Source organism: Typopeltis vanoorti, chromosome 14 (assembly GCF_054136105.1).
Source record: "Typopeltis vanoorti isolate ZY-2024b chromosome 14, IOZ_Tvanoo_1.0, whole genome shotgun sequence".
NCBI classification, from domain to species: domain Eukaryota; kingdom Metazoa; phylum Arthropoda; class Arachnida; order Uropygi; family Thelyphonidae; genus Typopeltis; species Typopeltis vanoorti.
The window spans coordinates 34545373-34566108 of record NC_143562.1 but is presented as its reverse complement, the minus strand read 5'-3'; the positions used below and the strand labels follow the sequence as shown (position 1 = coordinate 34566108).

Sequence of the window (20736 nt, the reverse complement as noted above, 5' to 3'; positions counted from 1 at the left end):
ATATATTTAGCCACCTGAATGAATTAAACACATCAGTGCAAGGATTTGGTAAGAACATAATAACAGCTAGTAAAAAATTATCTTCATTTATTGAAAAACTAAAAATTTGGAAGAGAAATATTCGCAAAGTTCAGAGATGGATACTGGATCCATTTCTATTTGACCCAGATTCGACGGATGACAGCTATTTAATAAAAGACGATCTTATTGAAATACGAGCCAATGCACGTATTCAAATGGAGTTTGAAAAACTGGACTTAAAACAATTCTGGTGTATAGTTAGAACCTTATCCACAGCTGGTAAAAGCAGCATTGCAGACACTTTTACCATTTGCCACCACCTACCTGTGTGAAATGGGATTTTCATCACTTTTGCACGTAAAAACAAAAGCCAGAAATCGCTTAAATGCAAGTGATGACTTACGCGTGGCACTTTCAAAAAAAAGAGCCTCGTTTCAAAAGTATTATTATGAATAAACAATAACATAGCCATTAAAATTTTAGATATTGTTTTGTATGTATATGTAAATGTATGTGTTTATTTTTCAATAAATAAATTATCTTGCAATAGATGTAATTTCCTAAATAAAGAAATAGAAACACATTTTTCAAGGGGGTGCGAGAACTTATTTTTATATTCAAGGGGGTGCCGATCACTAAAAAGGTTAAGACCCACTGGTTTAAGGAGAGGTGTGATAGGCACTGTGTTAATAATGGTTAGTTTCTGAGCTACAATCTGAAATTTTGGTTGCATTGTGGGAGGTATGATAGGTATATTGGGTGCGATGTTTCTGGACCTCCTGAGATGAATATTTGGATTCCGTGCAGATACCTGTTAACAACAACAACTGCTTATAATTCACAGCGGAACACCCAAGCACAGAGAATGTAGCGAGCAAGAATGTCGTAAACGAATAGTTCAGGTTTGTTTAGAAAGTGAATATTAATCAACGTCATGTCGCTAAAACTGTCGTATGAGTGAATGCAGCGTCGTATAAATAGGTGCTGGTAGTAATTTGAAAAGCGTCGTATGAGCGGATCGTTGTAAAGCGAGGCGTCGTATGACGGGGGTATTGCCGTGCAGTATATTAAAATATAAAACCACTGGAATTCAAAACTCTGAATAAGGATTTTTATACAGATGGTTCGGATCCGACCTGAATCACAGATATAAATCAGGAATCCATGTTTACTTTTCAACTTTCATAAATGATCACTTTATGAATTTGAATTCGCTTCAGTTCAACCTATAGACTATAGTGATAGTGTGTGCTTTAAACCTACACGTGCATTATCTAGAAAGACAGTAAATATATTAAATAAACTTAGCAAATAAATAAATAAACCTATATATGTTTGATAGTTTCATCTCCATGCAGACAATGCTCATTTTATAAGCTGAAACGAGAGAGGGAATTAACATGCTACCGACAACACTGTTCGCTGTCGAGATAAGTACTTGCTTATCAGAGCATTAGAAGTAACCTTGGAAACTCGGCAAGAGAGAGAGAGAGAGGGAGAGAGTGGGCTTCATATAAGTGAAACCTTATCTAAGGGTCAACGCCCAGTGAACGAGGGTATAATACCTTCAGAAAATGATGTAAAGAGATCAGAGTTTAGCAGTTTAACACATTTTACAAAGCATGGGCGTCTATCTTCGTCTTTGGGGACAAAAGAAGATAAAGGGAGAAAGGGAAAGATTCATTCTTAGTTACTGCTTGAAAGGCCGTCATCAGGGCACTTGGTATAGGTATAATAAAATGCATTTGTCTAATGTTGTACTTATGCACAGTCAATCACCCTTCCTACTTAACCGTATGGAACAAACAAAACTCGATCAGTAGATGATAACCTTAGCGATGCTCTAAATTGCTTGATTCAGAACATGACTTCAAGTTCGAGAAAAATCAAATGCTTTACATTAAAGCAGAGAGAGAGAGAGAGAGAGAGAGAACGAGGGACTTGGAATAGAATGCTAGCGTTCTCTTTTGAATGTGACTGCAACTCGGAAAAAAAAAGTGATGTATTATTTCTTTATTCGTTTATGTTATAATTCAATTATTCAATTTTAATATTCTTTCCACAAAACATATATAAGTTACATTTATTTAATATCTGTTTACTAAATAAGAACATAATATACAGATGCAAATATTTACCAAAAATTTTCACGATGACATTTTATGATTTTATAAATAAAATTATTATAAATACAAACTAATGCTGAAATAATAACTTAATTTTTTTAAATTCTATGTTTAAATTATGCACAATTATTATATTTATGAGAACCAAAAAACCGTAATTACGAGAATCAAAAGCTTAAATCCTACATTAATTTTGATTGCAAAAATCACTTTGGTCTATACAGGATGGGATAGAGTGAAGAATGTTATGCGAAATACAGAACTATGCACACCAGATAATTTTAAAAGTTTTTTTTTATGTTTCAATTAGTACAAAAGTACTTATTTAACAGAAAACTTACTGTACACTAAGTTTTAATTATATTTATAGTGTATAGTTAAAACAGCGTCATAAAACTTAGTGTATAGTAAGTTTTAACTTGCTTTTTTTAACTTATCGGGCTTATCACTTATTTTAAAATTATCATTTATTTATATGTTATTATTTTTTGGTGTGGTTAGAAAGGAAAGTGGGCATCTAGTAAGAACAGAATAACGATTATTTATAATTTTTTTTCTTAGATGGCGCCTGTGCAGCTCAGTGGAAGTGGCGTATGCCATTCATGGTGCTAAATCGCCCGAAGAGAGAGCGTCATAAGTTCGACTAGAGGAACTTTTACTAAGCCTTTTTTATCGACCCGTTCGGGAGTTAGTCGATCTCTGGCACGGGCAAGCGGATTTTTCTTCGCAGGAACTCGGGTTTTTCGTTCCGTAAATTCAAGAAAATCGACCATAAAACCCACACTGTTTTCAGACAGTAAACATTGTTAGGATAAGGACCACGAGATGGCAGCACTTGTTAGTCCCCTCTCTTTACCGGTCGCTATGTATAATTAGTTATAATCTCGGGCTAGCTATCTCTGATTGGCTAGCTACCAGTGGAGATTGAACTGCCCACTCAGTCTCCAAAAGTTAGACAGGGCTAAAACGGCCTAGCCTACTCCCTATACGGAAATAAAAGGGGTTAGCTGATTTTTTTTTTGTTGTGTTATAGATGAACGTACTAAATGGTGATATTTTGTTTAATTAAAAAGCATATCGTAGAGTTGCAGTGAAGCACACTTTTCACATTTTTTTCCCGTTTTTAGAAGGGTTTTGTAAATTCATAATGCTAAACCCTCAGAAGAAAGACTTGATTTTAGTTTCCGATTAAAAGGAACTTTTTCTTTCCTTCACGTTTTTTCGCCCGATTTTAGAGTTGATCGATCATTGGCGCAAATATTAGCTTTATCCAGGAAACTCGGATTTTTAATCCCGCAACTGAGACAAAGCAACTAGAGCTCATGTAATTTCAAAGAACAACACGATGGGACAGAGACACAGTTCATTCGAAGTAAATATTGGAATAATTAAATATTAGTTTTAATATTTTCTCAATGATGTTTCACTCCATTAAATTTCTAACAGTTTCAGCACTAAAGTCTCAATCTCGACAAACCGAGTTGCAATTTAGGATCATGAAATTGTCTGTTGTAGCCTGGCCTCCCATGTTTTCTAGATCATAGACAGCCGTGAATTCAGCTTTGGTAGGAAAGCTAAGGGCGGGGACCGGTTGTTCACCGATTTCCAAAAAAAAAAAAAAAAAAAGAAGAAAAAAAAAGGCTTTTACAGGATTATCTGCAAAATGAGAATGCTATTATTAAACATTCTCCAAATTCTTCAAGTAATTTCTGAAGCTGATGATAGCGATATTTCAGTTTTTATTTTAGGTATTTCTGATAAATACATAAAAAGTTCCTAAAAATGCTCAAGTGTCGCTATCATTGGTTGCAGAAATTACTTGAAGAATTTGGTTATTTTCGATAAACCTTCTCGGAACTATTGTTAATCTGATCCCATGTCACTTATGGGCAGTTTATACATTAAAAATAATATAAAATTTATTCTGTAAAATCAAAGAACTTAAAATAAAAATAATTCACAAGAAAACCAACGATAGAATTTAAACATCGTGATTGGATTTCGCATACACCTAAAACTTTCGTAACTAAAGTTGAATCAGGTCGCTCTTTTGCATTTATCTGTTAACTGGCATATTCTCAGATCAAGCACGTCTCAAAGAAGGGAGGGATAGTACGAAGCATCCAACTGCTGACCTAGTTCTCTTATCTCAGTGCCCTCCAATATATGAAGAAATTCGTTAACACCCAGCTTTTGCACTAACCAGAAGATTTCTGCTTAATCAGCGATTATCGGCAGGAGGAATATCCACTTGAAATGTAGCTTATGCCACCTTCACTCTCTTTTGAACAAGCGATAAGGAAAGGTCTCGAGAAACTTAGATTGTCAATCTTAATATTTTCAGGAGTTTGATCCGTTTTAGCGCAAAGTTATCATGAACAAACTATCACTATTATCTTTAAGACGATACTTCTCATCTGAACAAATACTCTATTGTTGTACAGGCTCAAGAACTTTTACTCCGGTTTTACTAATATACTCAACTCCCTCTCAGTCTCTGAATTAGTATTTGAATATCATCTATCCGTGTTTCTTAGGAACCGTAACCTATTAGCTTTCAAAAACTTATTCCGTAATTTTTCATAAATAAATTTACTCTATCCAAGCTACTCTTGTCCACCCACCGTCTACCAGTGTGCTTTAGTCAAATTTGCGCGGGTTGGATTCTATAAAAAAAAAATGAAGGTGTATGCATCACTGAGTTTTGCTTTTTGTTTACTTAATCTATTATATTAGTAATAACTAAATTCTGACATAAATACATGTATGACACAGCAGTCGACTTTGATAAATTTTCAATATATTCGCCAAGGATATTGACGCATTTGTCCTACCGTGGCACTACAATATCGATCCCTGCCTAAAATAAATCGGTGCAGTCTTTTCCTTCAGCAAACGACAGTATACTACCGTATCCTGTTGCAAACAGTGGCTCAGAGACGAAAATTGCTGGGTGCAAGATCAGAACTGCGGCGGGTGCTCTAGAAATTACTTGAATGGCTACGATAATACGATAACCCAAATTGACTAGCCGTTACTGATTCAGCATGTTACAGTAGTGTTTAACATTTCCTTGCTAAACAAGTTGTGAGTTGCTTTGGCATTCACCAAACACAAGCTTATCTATAGTCAAGATGGTCAGCGATGCTGCTGCATGCTATCCAGCAAGATATTAAGCTTATGAGCAATTTTATTCAGATATATCCTAGAAAATTGGTATACCTTAGGTTCCAGAGGCCTTAATTAGATAGTAATTTCATGAAGGCCTCCGGAAAACACTGTAGTCCGTGTAGGATGCCTTTAAGTATATACTCATCTCGGACACATCCAAATATATTTCCCTGGCCTGACGTCGCTTCGAACATTTATAATCGGATCATACTGCAAGCCTATGACATGTTTATGGTGTCCTACCATCTAATAACTGATTATGCGAATGCACAATACCCATGGGACGCCATTTCTTGGTCTCATGAGAAACTCCATTCATCGATTTCACCCCTACACGAACGATGCATTTTCACGAGCTAGGTGGTACTTTATTTTTTGAATAGCCATCGCATTCAGATTAGTTGTTAATATGAGATGGTCATTGGTTAAAAAACGTCTGGTTTCGAATGCAGAACTTCTATAAGAGATTTTCAACTAAAGACTCATACAGAGTGGCAGAAATTTCTTCCTGGAAATTCGAGTTTTTCATCCTTTAAAGACAGACAGATATACAAGCCAGAAAATACATGCGGTTAACAAAAATAGCCGACTGTGAAAATAGGATTAACCATTCTATGGTGGCATTCATTAAGTTTCTACGACACCAAGTTACTTGGCGATGACAGATCATTGAATTTAACATGAAAGGAAAATGGTTGATCATAATTTTCCATGTAAAGATAACGAAAGAGTCCGAATGAACTAAGTGTGTGTGTGTGTGTGTGTGTGTGTGTGTGTGTGTGTGTGTGTGTGTGTGTGTGAACGTTTCAATGGCGGTTTCCATCCGAGAAAAACCTCTGAGAATCGGTGAGTTTCCGAGTTCCTGGAGGTTGCTCTTTAATAATAATAATAATAATAATAATAATAATAATAATAATAATAATAATAATAATAATAATAATAAAGCGGCTAGCCCCTGCAAATAGATTAAAGAAAAATAAATTCTTGCGACACAACGAAGTGGTCGCATCGCATCGCTGTTTCTACAATTGGTATGCCTTAGCTTTCTTCTGTGTAGACCGATCCTGACATGTGCAGGATTCGTAACCGAGAGTAGTTGACAGTATTTTATACAATGAAAAACATTAAATGTGTTAACAAATTTCCTAATATATTACGTATAAATGTATGTTGCTAATACTTACTCCAAGCATTTGTCGAAGATAATAGTATTTGGGATCTTTCTTGTAAGTGCAGTAAGTTGACCAGAAGATGGCGCTGTTAACACAAAACCAAGCGATCTGAAATTAGAAATGTTTATACAATTACTGCCATTTATTTTATTTCCAAGTGTCCGATTATAGTAACTAGAATTTGATGGCTGAGATAATTTGGCAAATAAAATAATGACAATAAATAAATACATATATTGATAGTATTTAGCCTTACGGCTGTTTGGGGTTAGCTATGTATGCCACCATCTAAGGAAATTATTTTTTTTCATCATTTCCCTAGATGGGCAAGGTGGTTTCCCGTTGCCTTCCTTGCAGTACTATATCCTATGACTGTAGCCTGTGTGTCCACGGGGTCCGTTTGCGGGATGAAAAACCCCAGATAAACTGGTGGAAAAAACCCTGCAATCCACGCCCAAGACTGACTAACTTGGCTATGGCTGAGGAAGATCCTTAAGCTCCTCACGTCGTCGACGGGAATCGAACCTAGGACACTCCTTCCCCATATGGTTGCGAAGCGCAAACCCACTAGGCTAACCGCGCGGACAAATGCATATATATATGCATTTATTTATATATAAAAAAAAAAAAAATATATATATATATATATATACATATATATATATTAGGGTTACCAAGTAATTTTATAAACTTGGTTATTTTATTCCTAATCCCAAGTAAGCAAACAATTAAGTTTGCGCCTGAACGTAGTTCAGGTCTAAAGGTAGTGCAACACCAGGGCAACTCATTGTAAAGGTGGGTATAGCTCTGATCACTATTCTTAGAATTTTCCATAATGTAAAGCACATCTCACTAAGAGATGTATACTGCAATACATTACGGAGGGTAGATGTATACTGCAATACATTACGGATTATTACAAACACAAAAGACCTTCGGTCTTTTGTGTTTGTAATAATCAGTCTCATTGTAATTGACAGCTTGTACGATTAGTGGGTTTGAATGTGAACTTGACTTCACGAAGAATTTTTCTGCAAGATTACGAAGAAAGGAGGAGATATATGGAATGCCGGTTTCTCGGTGAATCTCTGATGAACCACCGTGCATCCAGAATCATCCTAAGGCATTTGTTTTGGATTCTTTGGATTCATATATATATATATATATATACATATATATATATATATGTATATATATATATTACTTGCAGCAACCAAAGGAAAATTTTCTAATTGAAGTAAAGAAATAGGGTTTATTTAAACCTATGGAGACAAAATTGAACTACAAGACCAACTAAGTAAAAGTGAGAACTGAAAGATGGAAAAATAAGGCATTGCATGGGAAGTAACTTCACAGCACAGAGGACAGCGCTGACAGCAACTTGACAAGGGTTGAGAAATGGAGTACTAAAGAAAGAAACAGAGTCGGTAATTAATAAGTGGGTGCACAAAATCGCAGAAATTAAGTACCGTAAAAGGCACGATGATGTAGCTAAGATAATTCACTGGCATTTACTGGTAATAATTCACCGGTGATCATTTTTATCAATGATAATTCACTGGTAAAAAGTAAGGGTTTAAAGTATCTAAAGACCATTGGAAGCATAAAGTTGACCAAAAAGTGATTGAGAATGAAAAAGCTAAAATACTTTAGGATTTCAAAATCCAGACTGACAAAAGCTTGGAATGAAATACATCCGATATAACTGTGGTTGAAAAAGTGAAAAAAAGAAACTGAAAAATCGCGAGTTGCAAGTCGAAGTTGAACGAATTTGGCAAAAGAAAACGCAAGTTGTTCCCATAATAATAGGTATTTTAGTCGCCACTCGGAGATCCATGGATATCTGGAAACTCATCGCGGAAAAAATTCCTTTGCCGAAACCCGGGATCGAACCAGGGACCTTTAGATCTTCAGTCTAACGCTCTCCCAACTGAGCTATTTCGGCATGCATGAATACCTCGGGAATTTAAAAAAGGATACACAAAGAAAGCAAACATATGTGCAAAGACAACGACAATTGCATATTCACAAAAAAAGTTGTTCCCATAATAATAGGTATTTTCGTCGCCACTGGTAAATATATATATATATATAATATTTTATTTATTCGTGTGGGGTTCGTTCCTTCGACCGCCCTTTAGACTGATCGAGCCTTCCTAATGAGGGATTAAGTATGTATTTTTCACTGTAGCAGTGTGTGTTCGAGGGGCCGGTTTGCCTGCTTGCGAAATGAAAAACCTCAGATAACCTGGAGTGAAACCCTGCTGTCCACGCTCAAGATCGGCTAACTGGTCTATGGCTGAGTAAGATCCTTAAACTCCTCACGTCGTCGACGAGAATCGAACCTAGGACACTCCATCCCCAGGCATAGGCACTAGGCTAACCGCGCGGACTATATATATATATATATATATATATATATATATATTTTTTTTTTCTTTATAATCCATCTTTTTTCTTTATCATCCCCCCCCCCCCACACACAACTTTTTCTTTGTGTGCAACTCTTTTTGCTGCTTTTTTCAAACACCCATTTGACCACTCCCCATGCGCTACTAATATCTCTTCTCTCTCCAAATTATTATGCATGGCTCTTCTGAAAGCTGACTCCTCGGCTTGACATAAATCTCCTGCTTTGTAATTCTACATATATCTCCTGTTAATAGAAAATTCTGTATGTCTGGCAGTCCTCCAAGGTCAAGACTGCATGATCACTTTCTCCAAGCGGAGGAAGCTTAGCTAGATTAGTTAGTGTTCAATTCTCTGATGCCATGATCAAATCCTGCACTCGTGAACCTTGTGTTCCCTTCGTTACGTGTTGCATCGGATAATTATTGCTCAGCAGCTGTATGAATACAGTTTTCTTCCCAACTTGCGACCATTTCTCCTGACAATCTATGTCCCAATAGTTGAAATCTCCCATAATAATTACTCAACTTGTATTCTTGCTAATTGTTGAGTACGTGTCATCTACATTCTCCAGTATACCCTCTGGATTATAACAGCAGCCAGTTACATATTTAGTCCTATTGCCTCTATCTCACACTAGAAAGCTTCAAATGAACTGCCCCCTGAATCTCTGTCCTGATGTACTTATACTCTTTCTGGTTTTAATTCTTCCGCTATCATTAGCGAAACCACTCTCCCCGTCCTGCAAAATATAAGTATTAGAAAATCTTGAATTGAGTATGTTAATTTTGATGAGGCTCTCAGATATCTAATTTCAAAAATAATCCGTTCAGCCAGAGTAATTCTTCTATATGTATAATGTTAGAACGAATAATGTTAGAATTGTCCTTACGTACATAAGGTTGCTTATAAGTAGCTACAATGTTATAAAACGCACGTAAAATGAATGGTTGTACATTTCACACACACACACACACACACACACACACACACACACACACACACACACACACACACACACACACACACACACACACACACACACACACACACACACACACACACACACACACAAGACAGAAGAGCTACATAAATAAATAAATAAATAAATAAAGACACGAACACAAAGACAGGAGCAAGGAACACCCACAAAACACAGAAACACATAGAGGGGGTCAGAGAGAGATTATATGGTCCAATAAAAGTGCACGGGTTTCCTATGAAACTACAAAATAGGTCATCTAAAGTCAAAGGACCCACTGAAAGCTTGTTGCACACAGGCACAAAAGCATGATGGAGGAGGTAAGAAATGTGTGGTTACCCTACTGATATAAAGAAACATGCAAAGATCAATGCTCATTCATAAAATAAATAAAAAAAGAAAAATAAAATAAATAAAAAAATAATAAATAAATAAAAATCATCATCGGAGATCCATGGATATCGGTAAACTCATCGCGGAAAAAATTCCTTTGCCGAAACCCGGGATCGAACCAGGGACCTTTAGATCTTCAGTCTAACGCTCTCCCAACTGAGCTATTAATATTTTATTAACCATAAAGCATCTACATGCATTCCAAATAAATATATATACATTTGTACATAGAATGCTTATTTTGATTTACATTCTTGATCTTAATAATATATTATGTACAATTTATTTTTCCTTATTTTTAACATCAGTAATCTGCTCAGTGTCTGCTTCTTCCTACAGTCCTTTTTACATGAGTTGAGCAGTATTTTTCTTTTAATGTAACATAACTTAGCCCTTTGTTATGTTTGACTTGACACTTTTACATTTGGCTGTGAACATTTTGGATTGTACATTATACATTTGGATTATACAGTTTGGATTATACAGATTATAGTTTGGATTATACAGTTTGGATTATACAGATTATAGTTTGGATTATACAGATATAGTTTGGATTATACAGATATAGTTGGGATTATACATTATTAATTTATCATGAAGTGTTAAGCGCTGTTTACATATACCTTATCACTTTCAGATTGCAAATGTCTATATACATATGTAGTATTTGTTTTAACATAGAAGGAGAGGGTTACATTTTGGCAGATATTTGAGTTACCCACCGGATCAGCAAAATGTCATCGACTTCTTCCACTATATAAACCGTCATTGACATTTTTTGATACATAAAACTAAACTACTACCTCTATAATTGTTCAAATATTATGCACAGAATTACAACTAATTATAGCATAAAGCAATTAATGTACAAGTGGTTATACAGCTTAATAAAGAAGTTTACAATATGCTTTTCTTTCGGTTATGTATATTTTATCGTGTATATGTTTTTTTTTTTTTTTTTTTTTTTTTTAAATTTATGGTGGGTCCTTTATTTCTATGATTTGCAGTTGTTCTTCGAATTCTGAGATGAGACCTATTTGTCGCCATTGGTGTTTTGTTATTTTGTTTCTGTTTATGGTATCTGTGATTGTTTCTTTTAGTATGTTGTTTATTTTTCTGAGTATGTCTGGTCCTGTTTCCCTTCCGTAAATTTTGTCGCATCTGTATGTCCAAATCGAGTACATGGTTGTTATAATAATGATTGCTTTAGTTGTGCTAATTTTCCCTTCGTGTAACCAGTATAATGTGTGTTCTGTAAAGGGTTGTTTGTGTTTTATGAATGTTTGAACCGTGTTCCATATTCGGGAGGTGTGAGGGCAGTACATCATTACCTGATGTACTGCCCTCACAGAATATATTTTACTTACGACAGAATCGTAAGTAAAATATATATCACATCATAAAACTCTGTAATGTAGACCTTCCAAGGGGGGCCGGCTAAATTTTCAAAGAGGCCAGGAGTTTGATGAAAGTGCTCATGAACTTGACAAAAGCTTATTGTGAGCCCAACGGTTGTAGTTCTGTTACTGAAAGAAACAAAGATAAAGATTTCTATAGTGCAGACAAAAAAAAAAAAAAAAAAAGTAGAGACACTCCCACGATCATCAACCAACAATGAAACAGGAATAGATATACAGAGGAAAAGAAAAGAAATAGTTCTAATATATAGTGGTATATGTAAAAGAGAGAAATTGAGAATTGAATCAACGAAGCAAATGAATGGAGGAGGGATAACTGGGCAATCGAGAAAATCATTTTTCTCAGTTGAGGCTCATTGCGTTTCTCTGTATTCATAACACAATAACAACAGAAGGGGAAAAGTAATAAAAGAGAAAAGAATGATGTAAGGAATAACATAATAATAATAATAATAATAATAATAATAATAATAATAATAATAATAATAAACTAAGAAGGTTGCTATTTTCTCGGTCTAATGCTGAACTTTTTTTTTTTTGACCATTGCAAAAAAAAAAAAAAGTTTCCAATTTGTAATTCACGGAACTCACAATATTAGATACGTTAATTAAAAATGAACAAAATAAAAAATAATAATAATAAACAGTAATACATTTCATGATCATCAATCAAATCCTCTGCTGTGACCGCTGTAACGTGGAAAATTTCATTTCATGAAGTAACAGCTTGATCACGTGAAGGTCCAAGATAAAGTAGCCTACACAGTTAAATGTGTTTTCTTTTCGGCAATTTTCTGCAGACAAAAGGGAAAAAAAAAACAAAAAAAAACACGAAATTATGTTTTTTGCACGCATAGTCTCACCGGCAGGCACAAAGGCATGATGGATTTCAGGTGGCCGCTACACACATACGCACACAAAAAAACTTGTTTGTTTTCTTGTAGGATGAAAAATTAATAGGTCCCAATGGAGCCTGGTGTGTGTGTGTGTGTGTGTGTGTGTGTGTGTGTGTGTGTGTGTGTGTGTGTGTGACACAACGGTCTCCATTATATATATAAAGCTCTGAAAAACCAGTGTTTAAGGATAGGTGCCGCTGGATAACAAGAAATAAAATAAAAATAAAATAATAATAATAAGAAGAAGAGAAATTATTGCAGAAACTCATTCTGTTTCGCTAATAGCATCTAGTATAGAGACGGCTATTCATTCATTATATCACAGCAACTGAAGTACTGTGAACCATTCTGTTTCGCCTAATTTTGTGATTAAAACAAAATGATGATCCGAAATACAAATTTTGATGATTCTAAATATCAAATTTCACTAAATGACCATGCAACCAGGAGGGAACTATTATTATCACCAGTTTGATGTCGATTTGGAAATTACAACAGTCCAATTATAGGACAAACAACAAACACGGTATTAAAAATAAAAAATTAAAATAATAATTAAAAAACCTCTATCAAGAGGTGGTGCTTTGTAAAACTGAATAAATGTGTTAAAAATTATAGGGAATTTATGAAATATCGATCCGTTTTAAGTTTACTGCAAATGATCCGATTGAAACCAAAACTGAGATAGTCCAATGACAAAACATAATTGTTATAGGCATTTTGCGAAAAACACACCTAAAAAAGAAAACTTATTAATGTTGAACTGCTAATAGCGGAAACACAATACGCAAGCACAACTTTTATAGTTTTCATGAGAACATAGAAGCATAGCGTCACATCCGTTTTCGTGTTTATGTTAGTTTCTAATGTCTAGTGACAGAAACCACTGTTTTTGTCAGTAGATATTAGAAACATTTGAGTGGTTTATAAAAATGTGTTGAAAATTACCTGTCATTTTGAGAGATTTGCCATCTACCCATATTCACTGACATGAACACTGATCTATAGCAAACACTTTTTTTTCTTTTCTAAAAATCATTGTAATTATACGGAACCAGTGGCGACTCGTGGCTTGAAATCGTGAGTATTATTAAAAAAAATTAAACACGAAAAAATATTGAAAAAATTAATTAAAAGTATAATTATAATTAAGTTTGGAATAATTTAAAATTACTTAAAAATAAAATATATTCTTCTTGTTTTGTTTCATGAAAAAATATTGTTTATTATCGATAAAATTATACAGTTTAGTATAACTCAAAATTACTTAAAAATAAAATCCATTATCATAACTCCAATAATGTTCTAAAATAAAAACTATAACAAATGTTGTGTCTTTAATTGTAATGTCCACGTATTTAAAGAGACGGAGAAAACACGATAAGCACTACGAACACTACTACTACTGGCGCAAACTGCATATAAACAGCAGTGGAACTGCGCTACGGACAGTGCCGCATTACGCTAATAGCTCGCTTCTCACTATGACGTGTATATGATTGGGCGCGTAGCAATATGACACTGTGGTAAACACAGTGCTGCTAGCGTCCTTCGCCCTCTTAAGTGCTACAAGATGGAATTTTATTATTTTTTTATACGAAATAAGAGAATTGTGCAAGATTGTTGATGATAAAAATAAATATTACAAGCAAATATAAATAAATTCATAAATATATTTATATATCGAGAAAAATTGGGGGCGCTGCAGTGCCTATGCACGAGCCGCCCCCTGTATGGAACATAAATACGTATATCATGAAGGCCAGTGCAATACTCGGAAAGATTGGATTGTAATTTTTTTTTTTTTTTTTTTTTTTTTTTTTGTACACTGCAAAGTTTTTGTAAAGCATGCTATTATTTTTCGATTTACTTTGATTAAAAGTGTCTGAAAAAAAAAAAAAAAGACAAATTCTTAGCATCATATCTATAAAACCTACTTAGAAACAAATTTGGTAATCGCAGTGTGAGTGTAAAAATGTAAAAAAAAAAAAAAAAATGTTTCAGAAGAATTTTGGAACGGAAATGGAGTTCTAGATGAAATGATTCACTTTAATGACTCAGGAAATGTCTAAAGACGACGACGTGTAGGATGATGAAAATGCAGGGTGTTTACTTTCTAAAGAAAGATAACAGATGTAGACATAATGGCACTAGTGTTTGTTTTGTTGTGTGCTTACTGGTACCATATGAAATGTATCGGATATATATATTGAGAAGTATCCATTCCAAGAAGTTTGCTATCTCCCCATAACATTTGTCTACAACAAAGAATTTTTTTCTAAACTACGTCATATGAATACGCAAAATTAATTATTAAACATCACAAATTTGAGCTAAGCCAGGGAACATGTCTCGGCAGAGTGGCTAATCCCCCCCCCCCCCAAAAAAAAAGAGAGAGAAAAAGTTGGTATTTTACATCTTACTAATGGATACCATCAAACGAAGTCTCTTTGGTTCAATTCAGTTGATTAAAGCAGGAAAAAGTGAAATAAAATACGGTCATGGAATCATACTCGAACTCTTATTAAAGCTCGTGCAATGCATATTTAATAGATGTACAAATGCGAAGGAAAATTTAGATCTGTATATACGAATGAAAGTTCAGAAATCTCATATAGTTTCCTAGCAAGAACACCTGTAATTAATAATTGAAGCATGAGAAAAATCTAATATGTCCGGTTCATTGGAAGTGATGCGCATAGATCAATGATACATTTAAAATTATATCTGTCGATCTTACCATTGGCCTTTGGATAGTGAAGGCCTCTTGGTTCCGTTTCCTAAAAAGTTATATGCTGTTATATGTCTTCCAATATTAACATATACCTAAATATCCATTGTTAATCAACATTTCCAAGGAAGATGGAGAATTCTCCATTCTTTTTCCTAATATACAGACGGGATGTAAGAAACATCAATGAGATTTACAAGCGTACTACACTTCATTCATAATCACTTAGTTGTTTTGGAGTAATCTAAAGCAGTGGTCTCCAAACTTTTTTGATCGCGTACCTCCAAGACAGAAAAAATAAATAGCGCGTACCCTCAATTGATTGAGCAAAAGTCTATTGTAATAAGTATTATAAAGAGGAAATATGTCTTGTATCATCATATAATAATTAAAAAAGCTAGATATTTTTTACACATTATTTTTATTATTAACAGCTTACAAACATATTTATTACAATATTTAATGAGAACAATGACCTTGCGTTTTTTTCATAATTTCTTGAAATTCTGGTTTGATGGCTTCTGATACTGCGATACGAATGTCTGGTTCCAAGTTTAATTTATTTCGATATTTGGTTTTAATACCTGCCATTGCAGAAAATGATACCTCACATAAATAAGTAGAACCAAACGGTAGGAGTGCATCATTTGCTGTACTTACTAAATTGCTATACTCGGACTTCAGTCCCATCCACCAATTGTGAAGAAATTTCTGTTGAAATTCGTTTTTCAAAGTTGTGTTGTATCTAATGTCAATTAATTTATTATAATATTAATATTAATTCACTATTTCTAGTGTAAACGTAAAAGTAAGCACAAAAAGGCGTTGGAATTGCACAGAAACAATATATACTAAAAAATCATTCGACTTACTACTAATAGTCAAATAATTAATACACCTGTGGTGTCATCTGTAGATAGCAGGATAACTAAGCAATTTTCCTTCTCTAGTTGGGCTTGTCAACACTAGGATGCTCTACAAACAATGGCAATGATAAGCAGTAAGAGATTTACTCCCTAGTTTTAAAAAACATGACAGCTTTACCACGGACGATTATGTGCAAAGTCGCCCAATGTGCGCTACTCGCAAATTTAAATTTACGGGATCTTTATAACGTCTTTGTCTATATTAGATATATGTTTAATTGATGAAAGAAAGTAATATTCTTTATCTTTAATTAATTACTTAATTTTTTTTCTATCAATATAAAACTTTTTTGACGTACTCCCACGTATCGACTCGCGTATCCCCCTAGGGTAAGCGTACCCCACTTTGGAGACCACTGATCTAAAGAACCAGCCATAACCTTAGCCTTAAACTTTTCATGTTGCAGTGCTCCAGATTATACTTGCAACATACAAAACAATAATAAAAACTATGGACTCTAACTTTGGTTACTGTCTAGAAACTAAACCTGTTTAATGGCAAAATGAGGTCAACTTTGCATGCCTTTAGTGACCTTAAACTTCTGCTCTTGCTGACTTTCTCTAAAGAACACATCTTGACAACACACACTAGCGTGTAGTTACAAAGAGGATAAAGAAAAAAATGGATTCTGATTGAAGCTATAATGCGAAAGCTAAGTCATTTTTTGGCTTATTTGATTTGCTGTAATGTGCCTATTTTTTTAGTTCCGTCATTATAAGAAGTAGTTGATAACTGATAATAAGCCAATTTATTTACATTAGACGATATATTTCATTGAGCCTTGATATTATCTGTCTTTAGTAAGGGCGGCGATAGACAAGAAAAACAATGAAGGATGTGCTATATATGAAAATAAATCAATGCGATCCAAAGACATCTAACGCTCTAAGCAGTTAATTCTGGGTAAACATATTGCGTGTAATGTCCTTGATAGAAATGGAATGAAGAATGCTGTAACAAGAGCGACAAGTTATTTTGGAAGCCGATTTTTATCAGCAGCTTCCGCTCATGCCAAAAATCAGACCAAGTGTAATCGCTCTACCTTATTTTGAATGAAACATTGAGGTTAAGGTCTTTTTCACTTCTGGTATATCCTCTAAAACTATGCATCACCACGTAGATAAAATATTTTACATAAATATTTAAAGTGCCTCTCAACTAGATAAACAAATAAATACGATGAAGAACCAATCTGCAACTCGAAAGAAACTACTGATATCAGTTATTCTATTTTCCTTCAGTTTAACCATTAAGGGAAGAAAAGAAACACCATGTTTCAAATGATTAATTTAGCTTTCCTTCCCAGAAAAACTGCGGTCAAAGCCCCATTATGAAACTAAAGGACGCCAGCTTCTGGGAGCTACGCTACCCTCCAGTTGCATGCCTTTTCGTAACTTTCATTATTATGATTCGTCACACTGACATCAAAGAGGGAAACGCCCGATGTGGGACGTGCACCCTGACCTCAGGCTAGAAATGAAAACAATTAGAGTCAAGTAATACTTGTAACTATGATAGAATCTCTTCACACGCCAAAACTCGTCGTGTATAGCCAAGTATGGTAAATGGTTGTGTTAGATCTATTAACCTCAGAAAAATATTGTGACATTTTAGTCAGTTCTCTTTGATCGAATTTATCTCCTTACTTATTGCCATTTCCTCTGATTCGTTCAATTGTTCTGCACTTTGTGACAGAAGCGATCAGAGTATTATAGAGATTATGAATTTGTGTTATGAACAATCCTTTTCATGTGACAGGTTTTATCGCATTGGAGGAGTATAGTGGAGTGTACGTAGTGTAGAGAAATAATATCAAGACATACAAAAAAATCAAGAATAGCATGAAATTAAGTATTCTTATAATTCTAATATGCAATAAAATAAATATTTACACTATTCTAATCAGAGAACGAAAACTAAAAAAAAAAAAAAAAAAAAAAAAGAAAAAAAAAAGAAAAGAAAAAAATCATGGGCGTTCTCCAACATCTCATCCAGTTAATACGTCAACTTTACAGCAATAACCAAACTGTAAGAATTGACAACATTATCAGACTGGTTCTGTTTACCAAAAGGAGTAAGACAAGGTTGTATACTATTTCCTGGACTCACTGTTCGAATTCTATGGTGAGGAAATCATCAACAGATCTATGGATAACTGGAATAGAGGCATATTGATATGCTCCTGAAGAATCGATAACTTAAGGTATCCTGATGACATGGCACTAATAACAGAAAATAAAAAAAGGACACTCCACGAATGAACTCCTCGGAAGAACAGAATAGCATAGTTTGACATATGGACTCAAGATGACGATCCTAGATAGGAATCATAAAAAACCAAGCTGACGATCCTAGACAGGAATCATAATAGGACTGCTTACAAGCGTAGAAACAGCTGATCAGTTTATCTATCTGATCAACTGTTTCTATGCTTGAAATTGTTTCTATGTGGGCTCAATGCTATCGGTCAATGAGAGGCATATGGATGAAGTAAGAAGACGGATTTCAATGGGAAGATCCGAAACTTTCCGAGGTCTGGAAAAAATATATATCAACGCAAAGATCAGACTGGCCATATACTTGGCCTTCTCTGTGGTTCTTTATGGCTCAGAGTCTTGACAATGAACAAGCCAATTAAGAAGAGCAATGTTTTTAAAATGTGGGCCTGGAGAAGGATGCTTCGAGTTAACTGAACAGATAAAAGAACCAATCTGAGCATCAGAGATCAATTAAATCTTGAAACGAGTCTGCAATATGGTGGAGAGAAGAATCCTCAGATATTTTGGAAACATCCGAAGAAAGGGGGAAAACATTGGAAAACCTTTTGCGTAGGACAAGATACCAGGGGGTAGAAGAAGAGGCAAGCCGCATGGGAGAGGGCTAGATTAAATTAAATTCCTGTTCTTACTGGACTAAGGCTGGAGGATGCACTTAGAATGACAAAATACAGAGACAAAAGGGTGATGTCTGATACATTGAGTTACAAGTCCTCTGCCATGGGGAGATTAGCTAGAGAGAGAGAGGGAGAGAGAGAGAGATCAAAGATATAATTTATATATATTTTTACAAAAAAAAAAAAAATCATCAATTCGTTTATTTTTAAGGAATATAATATATTTATTCACTAAAGTAATTCATAATTTATGAATTTTATATTATGATTTTTATTAATCTTAATGCCAATGTATAATTCAGATAGCAGTAGAGCAGCTGTTCTGGCAAAGACATCGTAATATTTTTTCTTCAGTTAGAAAGACCTGGTGGATTTAAACCATTTTAGGACGAGAAGAAGGTTTACAGAATTTTCAAATAAAGGTGAGTTGGGCTGGTCTCGTACGACACCATAGGATTTTTCCTTCCACAAAACGGACACCCACCAGAAGAACATCGGCAATTAATAAGAGCCTTAGTTGCGTCAGACGTAATTTCAATAACTAACCCCCCCCCACACACACACAAAAAGTGTTCTAACAGGTTAGTTTTTGCCATATGAAAATCCCGAATCGGGATTTTGATATGGGAATCATTAAATAACTTGGACTTATAGGTTCAATTCTAACAGCTGACTATAGAAACTTTTTATACATTTTTTCCAGCCAATTCTCGAGATTAACTCGAGAATTGGCTGGAAAAAATGAGAAAGAAACTCGAATTTTGAACCTCAACTTTCGTGTCGAAATTAGTAATTCTAGTCTAGCTCGTTGCATAATTGCAATCAACTACAGCGTGAAGATAAATTGAGACCAGCTGCCACCGACTAATTTCCAAAGGGCGTTAGAGAAGTTATTTCATTTATAAATAATTTAGATATACGTTTATTGGTATAATATGATGGGTTTGTGGTCTTCCATGACGTCATAAGCAATTTCTTAAGATTTATTTATAAATTTCCTTCCTATTTGTATGAACGCACTTGGAATGCGTTGCTATTAATGCTTTATTCAGAAGAACATTCTTTTAGAATTCTGTTACAAATCAGAGCCACATTTCTCCCCTTTTCCCTTCGCATCCGATCCCACATAAAGATCCGTTGTGAATATTCTTACACTCTACCTTTGACCACGTAAACACTCGCTTGTGTGCTTCTTGGTTCTAGCAGATTACACGGCCCGACCTGCTTCCTAGCCATTTCGCTCGTTAGATAAAGTAAATGCTTGTCGGTTTCATCAGACGGGGCGAAAAGCTGCAGACGACGGCATCTATAAATCAATGGAAGTGTGTCGTCGTTCGGCAAACAGCGACCGTGGGCGAGTCGACGTACACGTGACGAACAAGCAATTGCATTTTCCCCTCTTTCCGGGACCGTAAATGCCTGCTGCACTTGTTGGGGCGTGACATCCATAGAAATAGGTGCGCGCACACACACACACACACCAAAGGGTTCTGGTTCTACTCAGAACAGCGTTAGCCACTTTGTACCGTTGTGAACTTGAGAATGTCATGGGTCTGAATATTATTTATGGAACATTATTTGACAAAGTAGACATCGT

At 34.8% G+C, this 20736-nt stretch overlaps 1 protein-coding gene and 1 non-coding gene across 8 annotated transcripts in view; both read right to left on the bottom strand.

The window, feature by feature from the left end:
- LOC150099360 (NADPH oxidase 4-like) overlaps positions 1 to 20736 on the bottom strand; it is a 268482-nt gene that overhangs the window by 244893 nt on the left and 2853 nt on the right. For all 7 annotated transcript variants that reach the window (XR_016549355.1, XR_016549356.1, XR_016549357.1 and 4 more), the window contains exon 2: positions 6503 to 6598. Coding sequence is in view for 4 of the 7 variants with exons in the window: in XM_090403808.1 (XP_090259934.1) it covers positions 6503 to 6598 (96 nt within the window). In the remaining 3 variants the exon portion in view is untranslated. The remainder of the gene's footprint in view (positions 1 to 6502; positions 6599 to 20736) is intronic.
- TRNAF-GAA (transfer RNA phenylalanine (anticodon GAA)) lies at positions 8363 to 8435 on the bottom strand. The gene has a single exon. It is a non-coding gene; the product is annotated as a tRNA-Phe (tRNA).